This window comes from Phodopus roborovskii, unplaced genomic scaffold (assembly GCF_943737965.1).
Source record: "Phodopus roborovskii unplaced genomic scaffold, PHOROB, whole genome shotgun sequence".
NCBI classification, from domain to species: Eukaryota; Metazoa; Chordata; class Mammalia; order Rodentia; family Cricetidae; genus Phodopus; species Phodopus roborovskii.
The window spans coordinates 1173119-1194900 of NW_026126448.1; the positions used below are offsets into that span (position 1 = coordinate 1173119).

Consider the following 21782-nt stretch of genomic DNA (forward strand, 5'->3'; position numbering starts at 1 on the left):
CCCCTTTCTCTGAGGTCCAACTGAGGTCTTCCTCCTCAGACAGCTTTCTCTCCCCCTGCTCCTTCTTCCATACTGCAGCTTGGTTTTAGAAAGGGGGCTCTGGACACTGTTGGTGTCCATGTCCTAAAGCTGGTCTAGAGAGGCAAAGTGAATGCCCGCTGCTTTTTTTTTTTTTTTTTTTTAAAGACAAGAGTTTTGCTATGTAGCCCTGACTATCCTTGAAATCTATCCACCTCTCTCTCCTGAGGGCTGTGATTAAAGGTGTATGCCATCATGCTCAGCCTACCACCCTTGCTTCAATCAAGACCTTGTCTTGTCTCATTCTGGACTGTGGCCATTCTTCTGTGGTCTTTATTCTCTCAGCCTGGTCTAAAGTGAGGAAGGTCTGCCTCAGTGTATTTCCTCTGAGCTCAGCTGAGTTTTCCAGTCAGTTTCCATGTCCCTTAAACAGTTCCCCTATGGTCCCCAACTCTGAGCTAGGCTCCTTCAGGGCCCATTGCTCCATCCCTTGGGCACTTGCCTGAACCCTTGGCTCAGCAGACCTTGCCACCCTAACAAACACCTGCCCTTCCTTCTGGGAGTTGGTGCTGACAAGCTGGGCTCACAGCTGGAGAGTCAGCAGGACAGGAAAGAAGGTCTTTCCGATTATGAGGGACCTTGACTTATACCTGCTCCACAATATCTTGAGCTAAAGCAGTGTAGACATTGAAGACCTGGGTACCAAGCCACAGTTTCCTCCTCCTGCCTGCCTTGCCCTGGACCTCGGGTAGGTTACACTGCATTTAAAAGTTAGAGAGCTCAAAGCTCATCCTGTCCAGTCCATCACACCACTGGTGTGGAGAGGAAGGCACAGAGAAAGCAAAGGCCTAGAGCACAGGCTGGGGCTAGAGATATCCAAGGTTAATTTAACCCCATCCTCAGTACAATATAAGCCTGTAGGGGCTAGCAAGATGTCAGTAAGGGTACTTGCCATCAAGTCTAATGATCTGAGTTCAATCCCCAGGACCCATATGGTACATGGAGAGGACTGACTCACCTAAGTTGTCTTTAGACCTCCATACATGCCTGGTGTCGCATGGGTTCCCCCTCCCCCCCCACACACACATAAAGTCAGTAGTGTCCCCACCACAGGACCCACCAATTTCTCAGAACTATACCTTAAGCTGGGTACACAAATGAGCAGAGACCCCTTAGATGGCTACTGTGATCTGGGGGGGGGGATGACAGGCTCCTGGGTCCTGCCTGCCCCAGCATAGAGGTACACTCACAGAGGGAGCCCCGCCCAACCAGGAAGCAGACTCCCTAGTAACACATGTTGCTGTTGAATGTGCCTCTGGGCTCACAGGAATGCTTCCACCTACTGGGCTAATGGGTGAAGCATGCAGCAGCCAGCGCGCCTCTTCCCCAGCATGAGCAGCCACTGCCTAGGAGTGACCTCCTGTGGGAATAGGTTGGTCACTCCATCCCTTACTCCTTTGCACCAGGGTTCTTGGACTCCAGTAGCGTGGCCTCATTGGCATTGGCTGCTGAGATCAGCTCTGGGAACTCTGGGCTTTCCTTTGACAACTTGTAGGGCCTTGAGCCTAAAGAAGCCTGCTCCAGGGTCCCTGGGCATATTGGCAGACTAAGGCTAGAGCCTCTGAACTGTAGAAGAGCTGCCCCTCCTCCCACCAGGAGGCCTGTGGCAGGAAGAACAGGTACCCAAATGTAGGCCTGATCAGTGCGAGCATGTGTACGTGATGTGTGATGACAGAACCACATACAGACCTCTCAGAAGCTTCAGGCGGCTTATCTGGACTTAAGTAGGAAGGTCCCTGGTCAGAGGAGGCTGAGACAAGTCAGGTGTCCTCTGCCCCAGTGGGGATGGTGAAGCTGGATCCAGGCAGGACCCTGGGGTAGAATCCCTGATCTAAAAGGATTTCCCAATCTGTCTCCTCCTCTGGAAGCTTCTACTTTGAGGATGCCCTGAGTTTTCTTCTGTTTCCCTGGGACCTAGAGTCCTAGGGCCAAGTGGGTAGCTCACATTCCAGGATGGGGCTGATCTGCTCCTTAGGAGATGGTGTCCCTGAGGTGTACGCCTGCGCCTGCGTCTCCAAGCAGCATGCAGACACTGGATTTGGGTCCTTGGAAGTCACCAGCCCAAGACCCCTGCTGATCCCATCCTCTCCACTTCTCTCCTGTGCACCCCTCCCCCACCCCCACCCCAGCTGTCACTGGTTCAATACTGTCTGTTTCTACAAATCACTCGGACAGGAAGATGCCTTTGTTGTCTATTCCCCAGAGCTGCTCATCTTTCCTGTGGCGACTGAGAGTCCCACATACCCCAGAGAAAGCTTGGGCCTCCCTTAGTGACAGCCAGACTGAGTGTCCGAGAGCAACTGGTATGTGCTGGATCTGGAAGGAGGGGCTGGCTGTGGAAAGCCCTGGGTGACCCTTTCAGAGGGCCTTGGAGCACACAAAGATCACAGCCTGTGTGTGCCTTGATGTCACTGGTCCAGAACATCAGCTGGACAGAGCCCTTAAAGGATGATTCAGATGAGGAAACTGAGACCTAGAGTTGGAAGACGCCACCTTGCTAATTAGGGATGTAGGGCTAGAGACTCTGTGAGGGAATTCCTAGGCTGAACACTGAGAGGTGTGGGCTCATGTCTTGGTTCAGACCCTGCTGACTGTGATGCTTTGTTCAAATCTCTATCTGGGACTCATCTTTTGTCCCCTAAGGTCCCGAGCAGAGGATGGAAGGAAGGCACTTCTCTTCATTGGGAGACAGTAGTACCTGATGCAGTAAAACTGGTGATTCGAGCCACAGCCATCCATGGGTCACAGGTGACCCTGACACCCCAGGACCAGTCCCATCACCCCCATGAGTGTGTCCCTGCAGGTGTCCTGCCTTGTTTTGTCACCTCAGTGTTTGGGGACATTTTGTTTGACTCCTGCTGTGCCTGGATAGAATGTGTAACATACTGGGCAGGAGAGGAGACAACTGGGAAAACTCCAGGGACACTTTTATGAACTTAACAGCAAAGAGGACTTTGCTTAAGTGATCCCCACCATGAGAGGATCTCTATACTTGCCTCCTCAGCAACTGTGGAGTCTTCCTCACTCTCCCTGGGTGGGAGGAGAAAGGACTCAGATGTCTTGAATGTTACCTGCTGATGGACCTGCAGCCAGCTAGGCAGCAGAGAGCCAAGGACTGCCATGCTTGATGTGTGCCAAGGTTCTAGGAAGTCTGCAGTGCCACCAAGTAGGTTGTAGTATGGCTGCCTGGACCCAGGGAAACAGTTGATGCCACTCACTGTTTTCTGACGTCACTGATTGGCAGGAACTGTCAGTCATAGCAGCTCAGAGTGTGCAAGTCAGAGGCACAAAAACCAGGAATCATTGAAGGCGTTAGTGCCTTGAGACACAGGGAAGCTGTTTTAAATGTCAGACCCATGGGATCTTTAAATTCAGGGCTTATGGGAACTTCCCATGCCTGGGGATGGATAAGAAACTGAACCCAGAGCTGCTGAACCACAAAGCAGCTCCCAAGACCCAGAGTTTCATGAAGGTCCCTGCAGGAGTGTCCAGAGGAAACAGCTGATGGGAGTTTCACTTGGGAAAAGGGTTTGTCTGCTTAAGTGTGAGGAATAGCAGTTGCCAGGCCGTGCACTGTGTGGCAGCTCCATGCCAGGACCCACCATAGCCTGAGAGGGTGTTTCTGGCAGTGGGTGGACAAGTCTGCAGGCCAGGGCCTCCTGGAATGGGGTGCAGGCTGCTCTAGGCCACTGTCTCCTCCCCCTCTCGCTCCTGCTGTGTTGTTGCTTCAGCCAGAGAACACTCTTAGTCTGTCGTCCTGTTGACTGGGGTGACAGTTTAATAGTAGCTTCCTGGGCTGTCATTTAAATCTGCCTGCCAGGTTAGTAGGGCAGGGGCGGGCTGGCACGCCCCCTGCCCCCACCCCGGATCTTCATTCTACTAGCAGCGGTCGTCTTGGCAACCCCAGGGCCTGGCAAGCTCTGCAGAGGGGTAACTGTGTGGGGAGCAGCCCTTTCATCTTCCCGAACAGGGTACAAGTGGCCCAGCTGCCTTAGGGCTGGCTGCAGGCAAAGCCAGGCCACCCCGTGCTGGCCTGGGCCTGAGAGAGGAAATGGAAGCAGCTGAGTCCCTCTGGGCGGGTTCTGAGGTGGAAGCTTTAAGTCTTTGGTTTCCCCTTCCCTCTATGGGCAGGGACCACCCTCACCCCCCTACGCACACACGCACGCACGCACGCACGCACGCACACAGTTGCAGTGTTGAGCTAAACTCCACCTTTCTTACTGGTCTCTGCTGTGCCTCTCTTGGGAGGCACCCTTGACGTCTCCCACCTCCCTGGCCCAGGTGGCTGGCTAGCCTCAGCCCCCTCACCCTGTACTGATCCCTCCCTCCGTCCCTGATCTGAGGACTTACGTTTCCCCAGTGAGAGAACCCCTTGAGCTCATCTGGGCTGCTCTTTGAACACCTGCTATTTTCATGGTCAGTAGGAGAGGCCCACGTGGGACGGACGACGGAGTACTGTTCTCTGCTGGGGTGCCTGTGGCCGGGATTTCCTTCCAAGGACCTCATCTCCTCACAGGATTGAGAGCTTGCATCACATGTTTCCCAGACATGGCTCACTGGACTTCTCTTAGAAAATTAGTAGACGTGGCATCCACAAAGGGGAGTTTCTTCATCAAACAAAATTGGTTGTGATAGAAGAAACAGCTAATCAGGTGTCTGCTGCAGACTTTTGTGGAAGCTTTTGGTAAACCAGTGGCACCATGATTCTCCACGAGGGAAAGTATATCTCCAAGATTGGGCAGATGGCCACCCAGGCTCTCTGCCTGTATTCTGACTTCTGCTAGGACCACTGGTCCATGTTACATAGTCTTACCAAGTCACAAAGCAAACAGAGCCATGGTTCTCACTGGCTGCTGAGTAAGCGGTTCTGTGCTTAGCCAGACACTGAGTGGGTCCCTGGGTGAGCTCAAGGAAAGCAGTTTGATGCCAGGCAGAGCAAACTGGCTAGAGCTCAGCTCACAGGCTCCATGATACTTGCTGCACTCCCCAGCCCTAGTCCCTCACAGACTATGCTGGTTCCCAGTCCAGGCCTTAGCCCTTCCCAGAATGCCCTGCATGCCCCCCCCCCATCCTCACAACAGGTACCTCCCTCTTTGGGCACAGTCTTCCTCCAGTGACCTAGAAAGATTCTCAGGCTTCCTGACCTGAGCTCAAGTGCGGCCTCCCACAGGTACATGCTGTGATCTTGAGTTGTCACTCATCTGGGAACTCTGGCTTGGAGGGACATTCTCTTGGCCATGAGGCGCCGCAGCTGGCGGCTGGATTGTTTGAAGCCGCATCTCTGCACTGGAGTGTGTGGGTGGGACCCACAGCTTGAGGATATGTATTGTTTTAGTAAGGACACCTCTGGGGGTGGTGAGTGGGAGTGGTGAGTGATCATAATAATTTGCAAGATCATACAGGGGCTGAGAGCTGCTGAAAGATCGTCAGCACCACACCTCCATCTCCAGAGGAGGAGCACCGCCCAGATGCGTTGACCCACAGCCCTGCATCACATACCCTTTAGCTGGGGCTGGGGCTGTGACTTTACACTCCTCAACCATGTCTCCTTTTGTTTCTTAGTTCACAAATCCCTAGCACCACTCTTAGCCCGTTTGTTCCGCCTGGCAACCCTGTACTTTGTGAGGCTCAGAGACGTAGTGTGTCTTAAATAAGGTCACACAGCCACAAGTGGCAGAAGAGTCCCTTTGACCATGAACTGTCTGATGCTTTCCTTTTCTTGTGTTATTATAAATAGCAGTAGCTTCCACTTCCTTTGTCCTGGATTTTCCACTGTCCTCTGCTCTTCCCTGGGGTAGGCCCCTCCTTACCACCCTGTGGAATCCCAAGTCCTTTGTAGCAGTCCATCTGTTGCCATGGCACCAGATTATGATGTCGCAGACCCTGGATGACTATGTATCACTCCTGCAGTGTGGAGTACAGAGACTCACAGAGGTGGGCATTGTCCAAGGGGCAGACTGGCACAGAGGGACATAAATCCCTGGAAACAGAGAACCACAGCCTGGAGCCCAGCTGGGGAATTGCCCTGGGAACCAAAGCCAAGGCCCGGAGAGTAGGGTCTGGCATGGCCTACAGTGATGGCCCTGACCCACTGCTTGGCCTCTTCTGTGGCAGGGCTGAGCTAGCCTGGTTATGCCGAGCTCAATCACTGAGCTCTTTTGTCTTTTGTCCTGAGGCAGTGCTACCTACGAAGACAGCTGACTTAGAGACAGAAGGGACTTGCTCTCAGTCACCTAGTGAAGAGCTGGCCATGCCAGCACTCACCTTAAGTTTCTGTGCCAGACACTTCTATGTGACTTCAGAGTTCCACCTTCAAAGGTGGCTCGCTGTAGTCTCAAACCTGGGTGACCATGCTGCTTCAGTTTCTCCAGGGTAGCACATTACCCAAGCTCAGGTCACCACAGGTCAGGTCTCTGCTGTACACTTTCAGACACATGGCAAAGGTATATGCATACTCCTTGCTTAGCAGTTGCCTTGCAACAAGGTCCCCAAGGTTTGGGGGTGGGCATCTGTCTGGGGAGTCTTTGCTCTTCGCCTGCCAATACTCGGATGGCTGCAAGCCTTAGTGGAAAGGGATCTACCTACCCTTCTTCCACCTACCCACTCACCTCCTTCACCCTCTGTTTCCTCTGTAAAAGGAATTAATAGCAGCTACCAGGATAGCTGTGACGTGTTCCAGGATTTGGATGAAAGGTACAAGGCTAGACCTGGGTGAAAATGACCAAACTGCCAAGATACTGAAACAGTCTGCCATGGCTGGCCATCCCGGAAGCTGTCATTTCTAACATTTGGCTGCTCTGGCTTCCATGCCCCATGGCTTGGCATATAGGGAGAAACCAAGCTCTCCCCTACACTCCCAGAATGCCCATGAAGAAAGGGTCCTGGGATGGTATCTGGCTGAGCTATGCCCGATGTGGGTTGGGGGCCGAACAGATGGCTCAGCAGCTAAAAGCACTGGCTGCTCTTCCAAAGGACCCATGTTCAATTCCCAGCACCCACACGGCAGCTCACAACTATCTGTAACTCCAGTTCTAGGGAATCCAACATCCTCACACAGACATATGCATTCAGGCAAAACACCAATCCACATGAAATAAAGAAGAAGAAGAAGAAGAAGAAAAGATTGTGTCTTAACAAATCCGCTTCCCTTTCCCTATGAAGAAACTAAAAGCAGAGAAGGGAAAGTATTTTACTTGAGAGTGCATGGCAAAGCAGAATAGCCAAGACATGAACTTTGCAGAGCGCTCCTTTCCTGATACCACTCCTGGACCCTCAATCCAAGCCTGGGTAGAGCTAACAGAAGCTGAATGCAGGTGATGTTGAGAAGTCTCTGACTCTTTGAGGCCCTGGAGTGGGTGGAGGGTGCAAGGAGCCAAAGGTCAAGTCCTCATACCTCTACTCCACACTTTCCAGTGGCAGGCAGCCAAGCTCATCGGCAGGTTCCCTGTAGGGACAGCTGCCTTGTTCTGCCCTTGTTTGAAGATATGGTCAGTGACGGGCAACCTTGGGACATGGCCTTCTTCTCCACTCTGACCCAAAAGCTCCAGTTTCTGTCAGAACTATGCACACAGGGCTGGACTTGGCATTCACGTTCTTGCTCCTACTCTGCCATGAGATCTCAGCTTACATGGGCACACAGCACCCCATTTCTTTCCCTTCTAATTACTGTCCAGACAAACAGCAAAAGCTGCACTGGCAGCAAGTACCTGCCATGTACCAGGGCCCAATGGTGTGTCCTCACACATTAACCTCTTGTTATTCTTCAACCCTTTGTGTTCTTGCAGTTTTGCAAGAAGGGGGAACTCAGAGGTTGGTAATGTCCTCAAAGTCACACAGATGGCAGGAGGCCCAGCAGGGCTCTGAAAACCTGATGAAGGACAGGAGTCTTCCTGCAGAGCTCCAAGACAGGGGCCCATGTGTGTGTCTTGACCAATAAGTGTTCCGACTTGGCCACAACTTCAAGAACAAAATTCCTTGTTCATTTTGCCACAGAATCATCGTCTACTGTTAGGGTTCATGATCATGAGCTCCTGGAGCTTTTCCAAGGGACCTGGTTGTGTGTCAGGATAGGCAGGTGAAGAGACGGAACTACCTGAAGGGAGAAGTTGAGAAGAGGTGTGGTGGGAGGTGGTGCCAGCCTTGCTGGGCTTGAACTCCCCACTTACAGGCCCTGTGGGAGGCTGGGGGCGGGGGGCTACACTTTTTAGGCTGAGCACAAACTAGCTACCCGTTTGCTCTCTGACTCTGTCTTAGAAAAACATTCTGTGCTCAACGGACCCTTATGCTCTTTCTTATCTTTGTTCCACAGCCAAGAGGACCTGCGCAGACAGCGACTTTACCTGTGATAACGGCCACTGCATCCCCGAGCGCTGGAAGTGTGATGGCGAGGAGGAGTGTCCCGATGGATCTGATGAATCAAAGGCCACTTGTTGTGAGTCTCTTGCCCTGAACCTCAGTTTCCTCATCAGTATTTTCGTGTTGCCCAGTGGTCAGGCTCATGTGAGGCGGTCAGAGATTACTCTGTGCCAGGCCCTCTGGGGAGTGGGAGGCTCCTGGTAAGCAGTCAAGTGTTGAGTTGCTCGGCTGTCGCTTGTTTCCAGGGTTTCTTCCCAGCTCCCTTGTAGGTTTGACTCTGTCCCTGCAGCACTAGGAGCTAGAATCACCCCCAGATCCTGCTCATCTTCCAGGCCCCCTGCTCTCATTCTCGAGGATCTTAATTGTAATTCCAGTGGCACTGACGGCAGCTGGTGCTTGTTAATCATTTACTGTGTGCCACACCTCGCTAAGCTCTTTGTGTGCAGTCATTCCTTTCATCTTCAGAGCAGCCTCTAGAGGCAAGTATCACCACTTTCTGGATTCTCAAAAGGGGCACACAACTCAGAGAGTTGGAGTGATCTGTCCATGGCCACCCAGTCAGGACTTCAAGTCCGTCCATCCGTCCGTCCGTCTCCCTCCCCCCCCCCCCCCCCCCCCCCCCCGTGTTGGGTGAGCTGAAGCCTGTACTTCAGGGCTAGCTGGATGGTGACAGGAACCAGGGGTGAGGTGCCGTAAGCCTGGCGCTCCAGGACTGCCTTCCACACTCAGAGCTTTGTCTCTCTATGATTTCTTTTCTGGGCTCTAATCCTCAAAGCAAACTTAGACCTGGCAGGTCATTCCGTGACATTTGTTAAATTAAAAAAGGAGATGAGACGGGGGAGGGGGAGGACCCAGCGGTCCAGAGGCACAGCTTCAGCAGCATAAGCCTGAGACAAAGGCTGGGGGAAGCACGTGGAGAATGGTGGGACTACAGAGGGGACCCAGGAGCCCCTCTGTAGTTTGCCCCAGAGGTAAATGCAGGGACAATGAAGGCCAGAGTCCCATCTAAGGCTGCTGCTGCTGATAACTGGGTTTCCTTGTCTCCTAGCAACAGAGCTACCAGTTTCCAAGAGAGAAAAAGGAGAGCAAGAGAGACCCCCCCAACCCCAGACAAAGGGCCCCTCATTTCCTAGGCAGCTGCCAAGCCCTCCCCAGTTTTACTGCAGGCCCCATCCCTTCCTTACCACACCAAATGCCACTCCATGCTGTCCTGCAGGCGTGAGGGCAGAGGGAAGCCCGGTGCTTTCTCCTGCCCTTCCAAGAGAACAAAGCCCCGCCACACTTGCCTGTGACTGTCATCCTCATGCCAGCCAGAGAGAGGGTCCCCCACAGAAAAAGAAACTGCGACTGGACCAGGTTTGGCCATTTGGCCATGGCTGCTCAGCTGAGAAGGGACAGCATGTGCCTTTTAGAGAGTTTCTAGGGGTGGTTTGTGGCTAACAGTCAGCCAACCCTGCCTTGACCCTGGGCATAGAGAGCGGCTTTGTGGATATTACTGGGGTGTGGGGCTGCCGCTTCCTCCCCTTGACCGTTGGGGCCTGCTCACCTGTTCACTCTCCTGGACTCCCTCCCTTCCAGCTTACTTCCTGCCTCCAGCCTCCCTCTTGCTGCCCCTCTCTCCTATCCCGTGTGTCCGCCTTTCTTCCTCATGGTCTGTGCTGGACCCACACTCCCCACGCCTCCCGACCCCCAGGTTCTCTTATATTTAACAGGTGAGCAGCTAGAGGACTCAAGAATTTGATAGACTTGCCTCTTAGATACACAGCGTGTTTGCGGCAAGTGCCTCTCCTGTGATAAAAGACAGGCTTCTCAGGCTTTCCGAGATTCATGGCAGCTACCTGGGACTGAAGAGGCCCTACTCCCTGTGGATTATCCCAGGCAATTTCTGTGAGGGCCTATTTCTGCCCCATCCGACCCCTGCCCAGTATGGGTCCCAATTTAGAATCCCATAGATTTCCCCACTTTAAAATTCCTAAATTCTTAGTAGTCCAAAACCTACTTTCTGCCCTTGTCCAGTGGGGTGCAAAATCTGGGATCCCAGAACCACTGCATTGGTCAGAGGCAATTGTCACAGGACCTGTGACTAGGAAGGGCTGCTTGGAAGAATCAGCCCAAGAGGACCTTGAAGGCCAGGCAGAATTTGGAGTAGCAGGACTGGTAGCAGGCTTCCTCACAGCTTTCCAACCAAATGAAAACCCAGCAGCCAATCCACTGTCCATTTAATTGGTGTTGCCATAGCAACCTCCATAGCCTACCAGGTTTCTGGGACTGTGCCAGCTCCCAGGATAGAGCCTTACTCCTCACCCCTAACAGAAAGATTATAGATAGAAGAGTATAGTAGGTTTGGGATCTTGATTCCTTTGCCTTGAAACCTCATATAAGTTGCCTAGTCTTCCTGAGCCTTAGTTTCTCCTTTTGTAAAATGGCATGATGGTATTTGCCTTATAATGGGTATGCTACTCCACTGAGAAAATACAAATATTGGAATAAGTGCCAGTGTTGTTTATTATTGTTCTTGAACCTCAAAATCTCTGCCCCCAATGTTAGTTTATTAGGATATCAGGACACTAGATTCATACTATTAAAATATTATAAAGAGTGTGTTGTGGGGGGGTTGTGTATGTGAGAAGCAGAGGGACCTGGGATAGGCATTCATCAAATGCAGCCAGAGTCACAGTGGGAAAGCCCAGAACATTTGCCTAATGAAAGTATCATTTAGGCTATAATTATAGCTCACTTGATTGGGGACATCTCTGTCCCACCTTTAGGCATCTGCTGGGAGAGGCACAGGCAGGCAAGGAGAGGAGAGAGTGGTTCCAGGGAAATGATGCGGGGGCTGCATGCTGCATGTGGATTTCCCCCTTGCATCTGAGCAGCTAGAAGGGACCTTGCCACTCATTTCTGCTCACCTGCTTCTTATAGATTAAGAAGTACAGGCCTGGAGATCTGAGATCACTCTTTTGCCTGATGCTGTGTGAAGGAGCCTAGTGTAACTCTGCTCCTTTAGGATGACGGGTTGCAAAGGTGTGCTTCCTAAGGCAGGGGCCCAGTCAAGTGACACTGGTGATTGCTATGGCCCAAGTCTCCAGTCCCCTTGGAGCAGGCAATCCCCATTTGTCCCTAAAACTCCAGTCTCTAAAACTACAGACCAGTGAGTAGCCACTAGGTACAAACATTTTCCTTGTTTCTTTGTGTATTGACTTATGAGTTGGCAAAAGTACCTGTGGCTTTGGATCTCTGGGACACGATTCTCAGGAAATTAATAAATACCTTCAGTCACTTCGGGGTAATTTCAAGCCCCCTCATCAGTGGTGTGAGGGGGCAGTGCAGTGAGGGTTTTTGCTTCTGCCTGGAACACTTGAACAGCAGGCCAAAGGTGTCCCTGGGGAGCATCCGTCCCAGAGGGAAAGGCTGTACCAGGATAGGGACCATATGAGCTCCTGTGCATTCCCCAGGGGTGATACCAGCCTCCCCAGCGATCATTTACATTTTCATTGCATTGGATGGGACAAGAGCAATTGTATCAAGAGCTCCAGTGTATTCTTGGCTTTTGAGTATAGGGATTTCCATACCACCTCATGCAAACCACTGACCAACCCCATTTTCAGCAGAAGAAACCCAGGGAGCACAGAAGTTAAATGCCTTGCCTACGGACTTTAGTGTTAGTAAATGAGATTTGGACCTAGGTCTATCGACTCTAAAACCCAGGCTCCTTTACCTATACCAACTTGCCTATAGGTCTTGGCTTCAAGGATCCTGGGAGTAGACATTAGATAGCCAGGTTGCTTGGCCTACCTGAGCAAAGGCTAGCTGAGCACCTCACTGATCTCTCCAGCCATGCTGATGGCTATACAGCATGGACCTGGGATGGAGGTCTAGCTCGGCTCCTTCCTTAAGACTCAAAGCCAGCAACTTACACTCTCCAGGCCTTCCTCTCTGCCTGGGGGATGCCCACCAGCACTTGCTGCAGCTACAAAGTGGAGAGGCCTGACCTGGAACCTGGAATCTCAGCTTTGGGAGAGAGCTATACCACGGGAGAGGCACAGGCAGTGAGGTTGCAGTAGAGACAGGTATTGGATGCACCTACCTCTCTCTGAGCCCTGGAATACCACTGCAAGAGATGCTTGTCAACTGGATCTCCTTGGCCTCTTTTGTCCTAGCATTCCAAGAGCCATGACTCTTTAGGGGTGAAGGGACTGATAGTAGGCACTGCTGGGTCCTTGAGAGCCTGTAATTAGAACTGTCTATTTAGGGACACAGCAAATGCCTTATTAATTATAAAGAAAGGAAGCAGACAGATTGTTTAATCATTGTCCTTGTTGGAAGGTTATGCTGTTAACTGTATAAATATTCATTAAAAGTTCAATCGGCTGCCTGCTGCACTGGGGGCTGCAGAACCAGGCCTCTGGAGGTGGTGCATCTGACCAAAGGCTGTTTCAGTCACATAGGCTTTGGGAAAGAGAGTTTGGGGCTGGCTCTCAGTCATGCATGGTTTGATGGAAGGATGGGACTTTTGTCAGAGGAACCCAGCTTCCGCCTCTTAATGTGCTGTGCATGTTTGGGTGAGTTACTTGATGTCTCTGAACCTTAGGACTGCTGCCTTGATCAGTGTAGGAAACACTACTGCCACAGTCCGTTTGAGAATGGTGCTCCTGGAATCTTGCCTTCTTGCCTGTCAGGGTTAGGGTGAGGGTGATGATGAGCATCTTAGCTGGTTCTGGATAACTGCCACAGACTGGACTGGGTACGTTGTAAATAACAGAAATCTAGTGCATATAGTTCTGTTACATACACAGGATACCAACAGACTGGTGTCTGGTGAGGTTCATTCCTTACAGATGTTACCTTCTCATTCAGACCTTCAAAACAGAGAGGGGCATGGAGTCTACCTCGAGCATTTATATTATCTATATTTTCATTGTGTATGTTCACGTACATGGTACTGTGTTCCATAAGGACATTTTCATACAATCACATATTGTGTTAAGCATCTTCTTCTCTTCCCTTCCCTGTCCTGTTAGCTCCTTTGTTCCTCTAGATAATTTTGCTTCTATTTTAATGACATATATACACACTTTTAAAATTTTTTTCTTTTTGTTTTTTGAGACAAGGTTTCTCTGTTGGAGCCTGTCCTGGAACTCACAGAGATCTGCCTGCCTCGCCTCCCGTGAGTGCTGGGATTAAAGGCATGTGCCACCACTGCGTGGCTTCACACACTTAACTTTATACATCAATATAAAATTAGAATCACAAATGAGAAGACATGCAATATTAGTCTTTCCGAGTCTAGCTTAATTTGCTTAATATGATTATCTCCAATTGTATTCACTTTCCTGCAAATGACCTAACTTTGTTCTCTTTGTTGTTGTTTGTTGGGTTTGTTTGTTTGTTTGTTTGTTTCCAAGACAGCTTTGGAGCCTGTCCTGGAACTAGCTCTTGTAGACCAAGCTGGCCTTGAACTCACAGAGATCCTCCTGCCTCTGGCTCACAAGATTAAAGTTGTGTGCCATCACTGCCCAGCAAAAGTGGCCATTTCATTCAGATCCCATTATACATGTATGTGAGCCATCATGTGGGTTACTGGTAATTGAACTCAGGACCTCTGGAAAAGCAGCCAGTGCTTTTAACCACTGAGCCATCTCTCTAGCTACCAGAGTGGCCATTTTAAAAGTTCACTGACAGTTACTTCATGTAAAATGAATTCTATGGATTCTATGTTCCCATTGGATACCTTACTCATGATAGGTGTTCCAAACCTGTCCAAATTTGGGATCCACATGGGATTGAAGGTAATCTTCCCCAATGCATAGTATGTACCACCTAGGGACCTTGATTTAGACACCTGCCCCTGCCTACTTTTCTGTTCCTTTTCTTGTCTCAGCCCACTTTTATCCATCTCTGTGGCCTCTCATTCCAGCCACAGAAATAAAATGAGAGGAAATGGATCAGAGATCAAAGTGAGACATGACTTACCATTCCTCTGGGCTTAGAAAACGATTCCCAGTCTCTGGTATCAGACACAGCTGTACATCTTCATGTCATTCTCGTGCGCGCGTGCGTGCGTGCGTGCGTGAGTGCGTGCGTGCGTGCGTGTGTGTGTGTGTGTGTGTGTGCAGGGCTTACCATCATGTCTGGTAGCCAGCAATGCTCACTGAATGGATAAACAAGGCTCATGTAGATACTAATAATGGGGAACATGTAGTGAGCCTAGGATGAGTGTACTTCTCAACGTTTTATAGACGTGAATGTGGTCATTACAACAACCGTATGCAGCAGTGACAACACTTGGTTGACACAAGGAGAAGTATTTTAGGCCAAGGCCAGTGAATAACTGAGCTGTGATTCAAACCCAGGCAGCCAGCCTACAGAGCCCACATCCTCACTTTCCATGCTGGAGTCCAAACATAATCCTCACCCTGCTGGGTTATTATAAAGATTAAATGGAAATGTCTAGCACTGTGCCTGGCACAATCTAGGGGCCTGAGGCTGGGACTCCTGCACACTGTAAAAGGCAGCAGGGAGCCAACCAAAAAGGTCGAAGATGCATCTGCCTCAGCTGTCATGTGGAGTAGGGGAAGCTCAGAGTAAGAGCTGCCCCCAGTCCCGAATGGGGTTCTCGTTATTCCAAACTGAGAATCAACCCTGGGGCTCCAGGCCCCTGATTGAGTCAGCCTCTGATTGCGGCTGCAGTAATTATTGCCGTGCAGTCCCGCTGGGCCCTGCACATGGAGGCTGCTCTCAGCGGTGGGCTCAACAACATCTTACAGAGACTTAAGATTGTTGCTGCTAGGGTTTTGGTGAGCCCTCCAAACCCACAGGTTCAAGTTATGGAAGGTAAACTGAGGTCCAGTTAGGCATATCTCACCCAAAGGCACACAGCAAAGGCATGGCAGCTCTATATCTTAAAGGGAAGATGTGTGTGTGTGTGGGGGGGGGGGGGTCCTTGGACCAAAAAAGACTTGAAGCTGGGCGGTAGTGGCATGCCTTTAACCCCAGCACTAGGGAGGCAGAGGCAGGTGGATCTCTGAGTTTGAGGCCAGCTGGTCTGCAAAGTGAGTTCTAGGACAGCCAGGGTTGTTACACAGAGAAAACCTGTCTTGAAAAGCCAAAAAAGAAAAAAAGGGGGAGGGGGGAGGAAAAAGACTTGAATGTCTTGGACGAGACCACGAGAGAGGGATAGGCAGGGCAGTGTGAGGTGGGGTCAGATTTAGGACTTAGGAAGCCTTTAGAGAAGATTGGCTCCCAGTGAACAGACAAGGGGCCCGAGGGCCTTAATGGACTGCCGGGGACTTATGCCACGTAGCAGAACTGGTTAGTGCTGTGTACTGTGTTACCCTTAGCTAAGCCACGAATATCTGGATGTCTGTCTCTGCAGACAGGGAAGAGTGTCCTGCTGAGAAGCTGAGCTGTGGACCCACCAGCCAGAAGTGCGTGCCTGCTTCGTGGCGCTGCGATGGAGAGAAGGACTGTGAGGGTGGAGCGGACGAGGCTGGCTGTCCTACCTGTGAGTCCAGGGCCAGAATCCCATTGTCCGCCCAGCAGTCAGGCACCCGCAGGAGTGGTGACCCCTTCTTGGAAGGGGCCTGTTTCTCTGTGGGGCCTGGGAGGTGGGAAGGGAAGAATGATGATGAGAGTATTAGAAACGCCTGGGCTCCTAGGAGACATGCTCTTCTTTCATCCTCATGACCACCTCATCAATAGCCATTATCGTCCCCATTTCATGGGTGAGGAAACTGAGGCTCAGACAAGGGAGGAAACATGCCCTAGGCTGAGGGATGAACTGAGATTCACATCCAGGTCTAACACAACAGCTTTTTACCATGTCCGACATCTGCTCATCCATTCTACAAGTCTACCAATCAATCTCCAAGCAAGAGCAGGGGAACCAAAGACTGGGCTGTCTGAAAGTGGTGTCTCGTGCCAGGGCACTGGCAGCATTGGGAACGGGGCATGTGCCGACAGTTTCCTAGGGTTGAAGGACGGCTGTTGCTGAAATCTCAGACTGGGGCACATATCACATACAGAGAAGACATTCCCATCAGCCTCAGCAGGGACAGATGGAAGTGGTCACTGGGACAGTTCCACATGGCTGAACTTCAAACACAGGATTATCTCTTTCTCAGAGAGCAGACCAGCAAGGTTTGGGCCAGGGGGTGGGGGTGGGGGTCATGGTCTGGCTCATTTCACTTCTCTGTGTACCTACCTACTATGTGCCAGGTCTGGAGTAAGGTTCTGAAGGGCATGATAAGGTGATCCTGTAATGTTCCCCAGGGGACTACAGACTGACCATGCTACTAGGCTATGAGACTGGGCTGAAATTCAGGAGGGTATATGCCAGGCACTGCCCACCACTGCCTCTCAAAGCATCTCTTCACCCCCACCCCCCCACCCAGTCTTTCCTAGCCATCCTTCTTGGTCCAGGAGCAAGGCCATCTCCTCCTAAGGCTTCTGAGATTCCAAATGTGGAAGGTTGATGGGTCTGAAGCAGGCAATGTATGGATAGGTTTAAGGTCCAGGCTAGTGTCTGCATGTCAAAGCCCCAGAGACAGCCCTGGCTTCAGCTGAGATAGTTTTGTGAGAACTCATCCACCCATGCCCTTTTTTTTCACCACCCCCAACCTCAGGCAAACGGTTCTTCCAAAATAAAGCTATCAGCCAGTATTGTGTGTGTGTGTGGGGGGTGCCTGACTAGAGCATGTTGGGACGTCTACTGTTAATTATAGGAGCCAAAGGCATGAGGAAAGCTTCTTCTTGGGTCCCCGTGGCCTGGGCAGAGAAGTAACCTTCCCTTCTCCAGTTCTCTGAGACCCTTGCGTTTGTGAATGTAGGGAGTAGGGTCCCTGGGCCTTGGTACTGTCGTCAGCTTCAGAATCTCATAGGGAATCCATTGTTATGAGAACTTCCTGTCAGGACTCTCAGAAGACAGAATCTTCTCTCCCTGGGTATGTAAAGCTGTGTCTAGACAGGCAGGAAGGTGTCAGCTGTGGCATCTTGGGGGACGTGGGGCCAGAGAGCAAAAGCTTTTTTCTCTGATGCCCCCACATCCCAAAAACTCAGGAGGGGGAAATGCAGCTGTCAAAAGAACACGGCAAGGTCTGTCTACACTGTAACACTGAAGACATCGCTTTATTTTATGTTCAGTAATGATGAAAATTGACATCTTGTCACCAGAAAATAGAAAAATGGACTCTGGGCGCCACCATATGGAGAGACATGGTGCTGCCACCACAATGTCGTTTGTGGTCATAGCCACAGCATTCCTGACCCCTCAGGCCAATGTCTGAAGACATGAAAGAGGGGAGGAGGCGAGGGGGTGGATGCTTTGGAAACAGCAGACGCTCCAAAAAGAGAGGGCAAACAAACAAACAAACAAACAACAGGAAAGCTGAGAGGATGGGTCAGAGTAGGAAGGAAATACCCCAAACCCGAGTTCTGGTTCTTTTGTTATGATGTGACCCTGAGCAAGGTGCTCCCCTCTGGGCCTCAGTTTTCTCATCTTTAAGCTAGCTCCTGGGTAGGCTGGTCTCTAAAGCCTTTCCTGCCAACTCCAGACTAGCCTTCCAGAGAGAGGGAGCCCGGGCCCCAGGCAGGGCCAGGACCTGTTTCTTTACTGGCTTCACCCACACCCACATCCTGCAGGGGGCTCTGTGCCAATCCTTAGAATAATGGAGATGGAGAAGGAGGTGGAGCCCAGGCTTGTGGGGTGGCTGTGAAGGGCACATAGGTAGGCTGGGCCAGAGGGAGGTTTCCTAAGCAGGGAGACAAGAAGCATGGCTTGGAGGAAGGTGGAATTTGGACCTGTGCAGGGGAAGGACTGACAGAGAACTAAAAGCAATGGTGGGCAGCAGTGGGTTCCCAGGAGATGGCGCAACTTGAACAAAACCTTGGAGGGGAACTGTGTGCCCTGGGCCTAGCAAATCATCAAGGTGGCCATAGCTGGGTGGGGTATGCTCAGGATGAGGTGTGGGGACCAGGGTAGTTAGTAGATGCCAAGCTGGAGACTTAACAGTCTCTGCAAGCTATATATACAACTATGGCACAGTGGGCAAACCCTTGCCCTCTCATCTGGTATCACCTGTTACAGATGGTTTCCTAGCCTTCAAGACAAGAAGGAAGGCTCTGCCGTGTTAGAGCCCCTCACAGCCCCACCTGGCTGCTGGCTACAGGGCAGAAATTCTGTGTACTTGATGAAGTTCAGGAAGGGCAAATGTGGTTCAAGATCAGTTAGCATGACTGAGGCCCCTGCTTGGAAGTGGCAGTCTCTCATACCATGCTCCCGGTTCAAGTCTCCAGCAGAACCTATCCCAGCCTATAGGTGAAGGTCAGAATACCCTGTAGCCCCTGTAGCAGGAGCTGGGCTGGGTCATGGGAGATGAGATCTGGCCGGCCGACCGGCTCTCTGTCCTGCGCAGTGTGCGCCCCGCATGAGTTCCAGTGCAGCAACCGCTCCTGCCTGGCCTCTGTGTTCGTGTGTGATGGCGACGATGACTGCGGCGATGGCAGTGACGAGCGCGGCTGCTCAGACCCGGCCTGCCCACCCCGCGAGTTCCGCTGTGGAGGAGGTGGCACCTGCATTCCTGAGCGCTGGGTCTGCGATGGCCAGTTTGACTGCGATGACCGCTCGGATGAGGCAGCCGAGCTTTGCGGGCGAGGGGGCCAGGAGCCCATGGCCACGCCAGCAGCCTGTGTCCCCACCACCCAGTTCACCTGCCGCAGTGGCGAGTGCATACACCTGGGCTGGCGCTGCGATGGTGACCGCGACTGCAAGGACAAGTCTGATGAGGCCGACTGCTGTAAGCCCCCTCCATGCACCCAGTCCCACCCAGAGCCTGCTGATATGGCCCTCCTACCGGGAGTAAATACCCTGCTTTAACAGAGACTTACACTGGGAGAATGAAGTGACTTGCGGGAGGTCACATGGCTGCTAAGGCATGGAGCTCAGATCTGACCCCAGAAGCCAGGCACCTGTCTCTGCTGTGTGGCCATTCCATCACACCAGTTGCTGCCCTTCCCTGTTACAGGGAGTCTGTCACTGTTCCCCCCTGCCCAGAGACCTCTGTCCTAGGAGTACTGCATGCTGAGCCGGTCAGATCCTGCTGACTGTCCCAGCTGTGTTGGGTCCCTTCCAGGACTTCGGCAGGTCCCTGCTGCCCTCTCTTACAGGCACAGCCCACTCTGTGATTATTTTCATCCATGCATTTCTCATCTCTCTGCACCTGAGCTTCTGGAAAGGGGCTCTTAGCCTCTGGGCTCCCCACCAATACCCAGCACAGTGCCAGATTCAGGAAAGGTCAACTGAGTGAACCAAATCAATAAGTGATAAGCACCAGGACTCAATGGAAAACCACACGTCTGTGCTGAGGTGGTGGGCAGGGAAACAGGAAACTGGAATGCCGTGTGACCTTTGGCAAGGCCTTCCCCCTCTCTGAGCTTCAGTCTCCCCGTGTACACTAGAGATGCTTTAGCGAGGTGTCCTCTAAGGCCTCCTAAGCTCGGTCACTGTTCCATCCTTTCCAGGGGTGGATGTGGCATGAGGCTGTGGGGAGAGCCTTCCGAGCCACACTGGTCCTGACCTCCTCTTGCCCTGTTTCAGCAGCACCAGGACCCTGCAATGAGAATGACTTCCAGTGTGGGGATGGGACTTGTGTCCTTGCCATCAAACGCTGCAACCAGGAACACGACTGCCCAGATGGAAGTGATGAAGCTGGCTGCCTGCTGGGTGCGTGTGCTCAAGGCAAGGGTTGGCATCCTCGTGAGGAGGGATCCTCAGCCTGAGGACAGGCCCTGTTACCCTCCCTGGCCTGGAGGGAGCAGAGTTGCAGTTCTTCCCTTGATCTCTGACGTGAATTTACCCCTACAGCATCACTTACTTGCCCATTATCACTGGAATTCCTTCCCATGGGGTTCTGAGGCACAAAAATTAGACTTTTAAAAAAAAGATTTATTTATTTATAATGTATGAGTGCTCTATCTGCATGTACACCTTTATGCCAGAAGAGGGCATCAGATCCCACTATAGATGTTTGTGAGCCACCTTGTGGTTTCTGGGAATTGAACTCACGACCTTTAGAAGAGCAACCAGTGCTCTTAACCTTGGAGCCATCTCTCCAGCCCAAGAACTGGACTTTAAGGACTCTGTAAAGGCTGAAAGAGGGCTAAGGGGGCATGAAAACACTGTGGAGAATCTAGCCTCCCCACTGTTTGTCCACATGCAAGGGTTTTCTTACTAGTTCTCAGACTGAGCAGAGACTCAATCCTGTCCTCCAAGAGTCCCTCTCATTCTCAGGTGGCTCTACTGGTCATCACCTCCCCTGCTGGAATAGAGGCCCTACCCACTAGTCATAGAGTTAATTTGAAAGGTCACTGAGGCGGTGTAGGGCAAACACTCCCGTTGAGAGATGGTCAGCCCAGACTCGGTCTCTGTAGAGCTGCTGTAAGGTCTTTCCCAGGACTCCAATACTCCCAGAACAGACAAAGCATGGGTGGAAGAGGATCTGTTCTGTGAGGAGACTCCTACAGGCCCTGGTTCCACTGTCTGTCCTAAGGTTCCCTAAGAGATCTGTTAGGGCTGGCCCTTCAACTCTGTTCCTTTTCTGTGGGCCTTGGTTGGCCCTGCCCAGCCTTGCCCTTCCCACCCACTGTCTCACAGGGACTGTCCACTCTCTTGTCTGGCCCGACAGAGTCAACTTGTGAGGGTCCCCGCAGATTTCAGTGTAAGAGTGGCGAGTGCGTGGACGGCGGGAAAGTGTGTGATGATCAGAGGGACTGCCGGGACTGGTCGGATGAGCCTCAGAAAGAGTGTGGTATGCTACCTGTCTGCACCTAACAGCTGAACTACTGTTCCCACCATGCTCCCTCCTGGCATCCAGACTAGAGGCCCTCAATACCTGTTCTGACCCTCTAGACCAAATACTATCCTGTAGCCTCGCACTGGGCCATTGCCACTGGGTTCTCTTGTTCTTTATTGCTGTAAAGCTCCAGGAGCCTCTTTTGACGTCTAGATGCCTCATTTCTACCGTATACAAACTATTTAAACTGAGTGTGTGCCCTCTGCAAGTTTCTCTCTTCCTCTGTACCTCTGCCCTGATGAACTAGCCATGACTTTGGTCCTTGAGTTCTTTCAGTCTCTGGCAGAACACATTGCAGAGTTGGAAGAAGCAGGAGAACCAGTTAGGAGTATATCCCACGCAGCTTCACTCCCAGGCCAGGCCTGGATAAGGTAGGATACTCCCAGCAGCAGGCAGTATCACCATTCTAAACCCTGAATCTGGGACTTGTGTGAGAGCTCAGACTTGCAGTCTGAACTAGAGAAAAGTAGGATTAGCCAGCTATCCAGTGTCTAGCAAAAG

The 21782-nt window shown here is 51.7% G+C and overlaps 1 protein-coding gene across 14 annotated transcripts in view; it reads left to right on the forward strand.

The window, feature by feature from the left end:
- Lrp8 (LDL receptor related protein 8) overlaps positions 1-21782 on the forward strand; it is a 68184-nt gene that overhangs the window by 20664 nt on the left and 25738 nt on the right. For 4 of the 14 annotated variants that reach the window (XM_051188392.1, XM_051188393.1, XM_051188385.1 and 1 more), the window contains exons 3-7: positions 8387-8509; positions 15809-15937; positions 18846-19226; positions 20027-20152; positions 21114-21236. In XM_051188392.1, the coding sequence (XP_051044349.1) occupies positions 8387-8509; positions 15809-15937; positions 18846-19226; positions 20027-20152; positions 21114-21236 (882 nt within the window). The remainder of the gene's footprint in view (positions 1-8386; positions 8510-15808; positions 15938-18845; positions 19227-20026; positions 20153-21113; positions 21237-21782) is intronic. The other 10 variants (XM_051188388.1, XM_051188390.1, XM_051188394.1 and 7 more) reach the window with 6 other exon arrangements.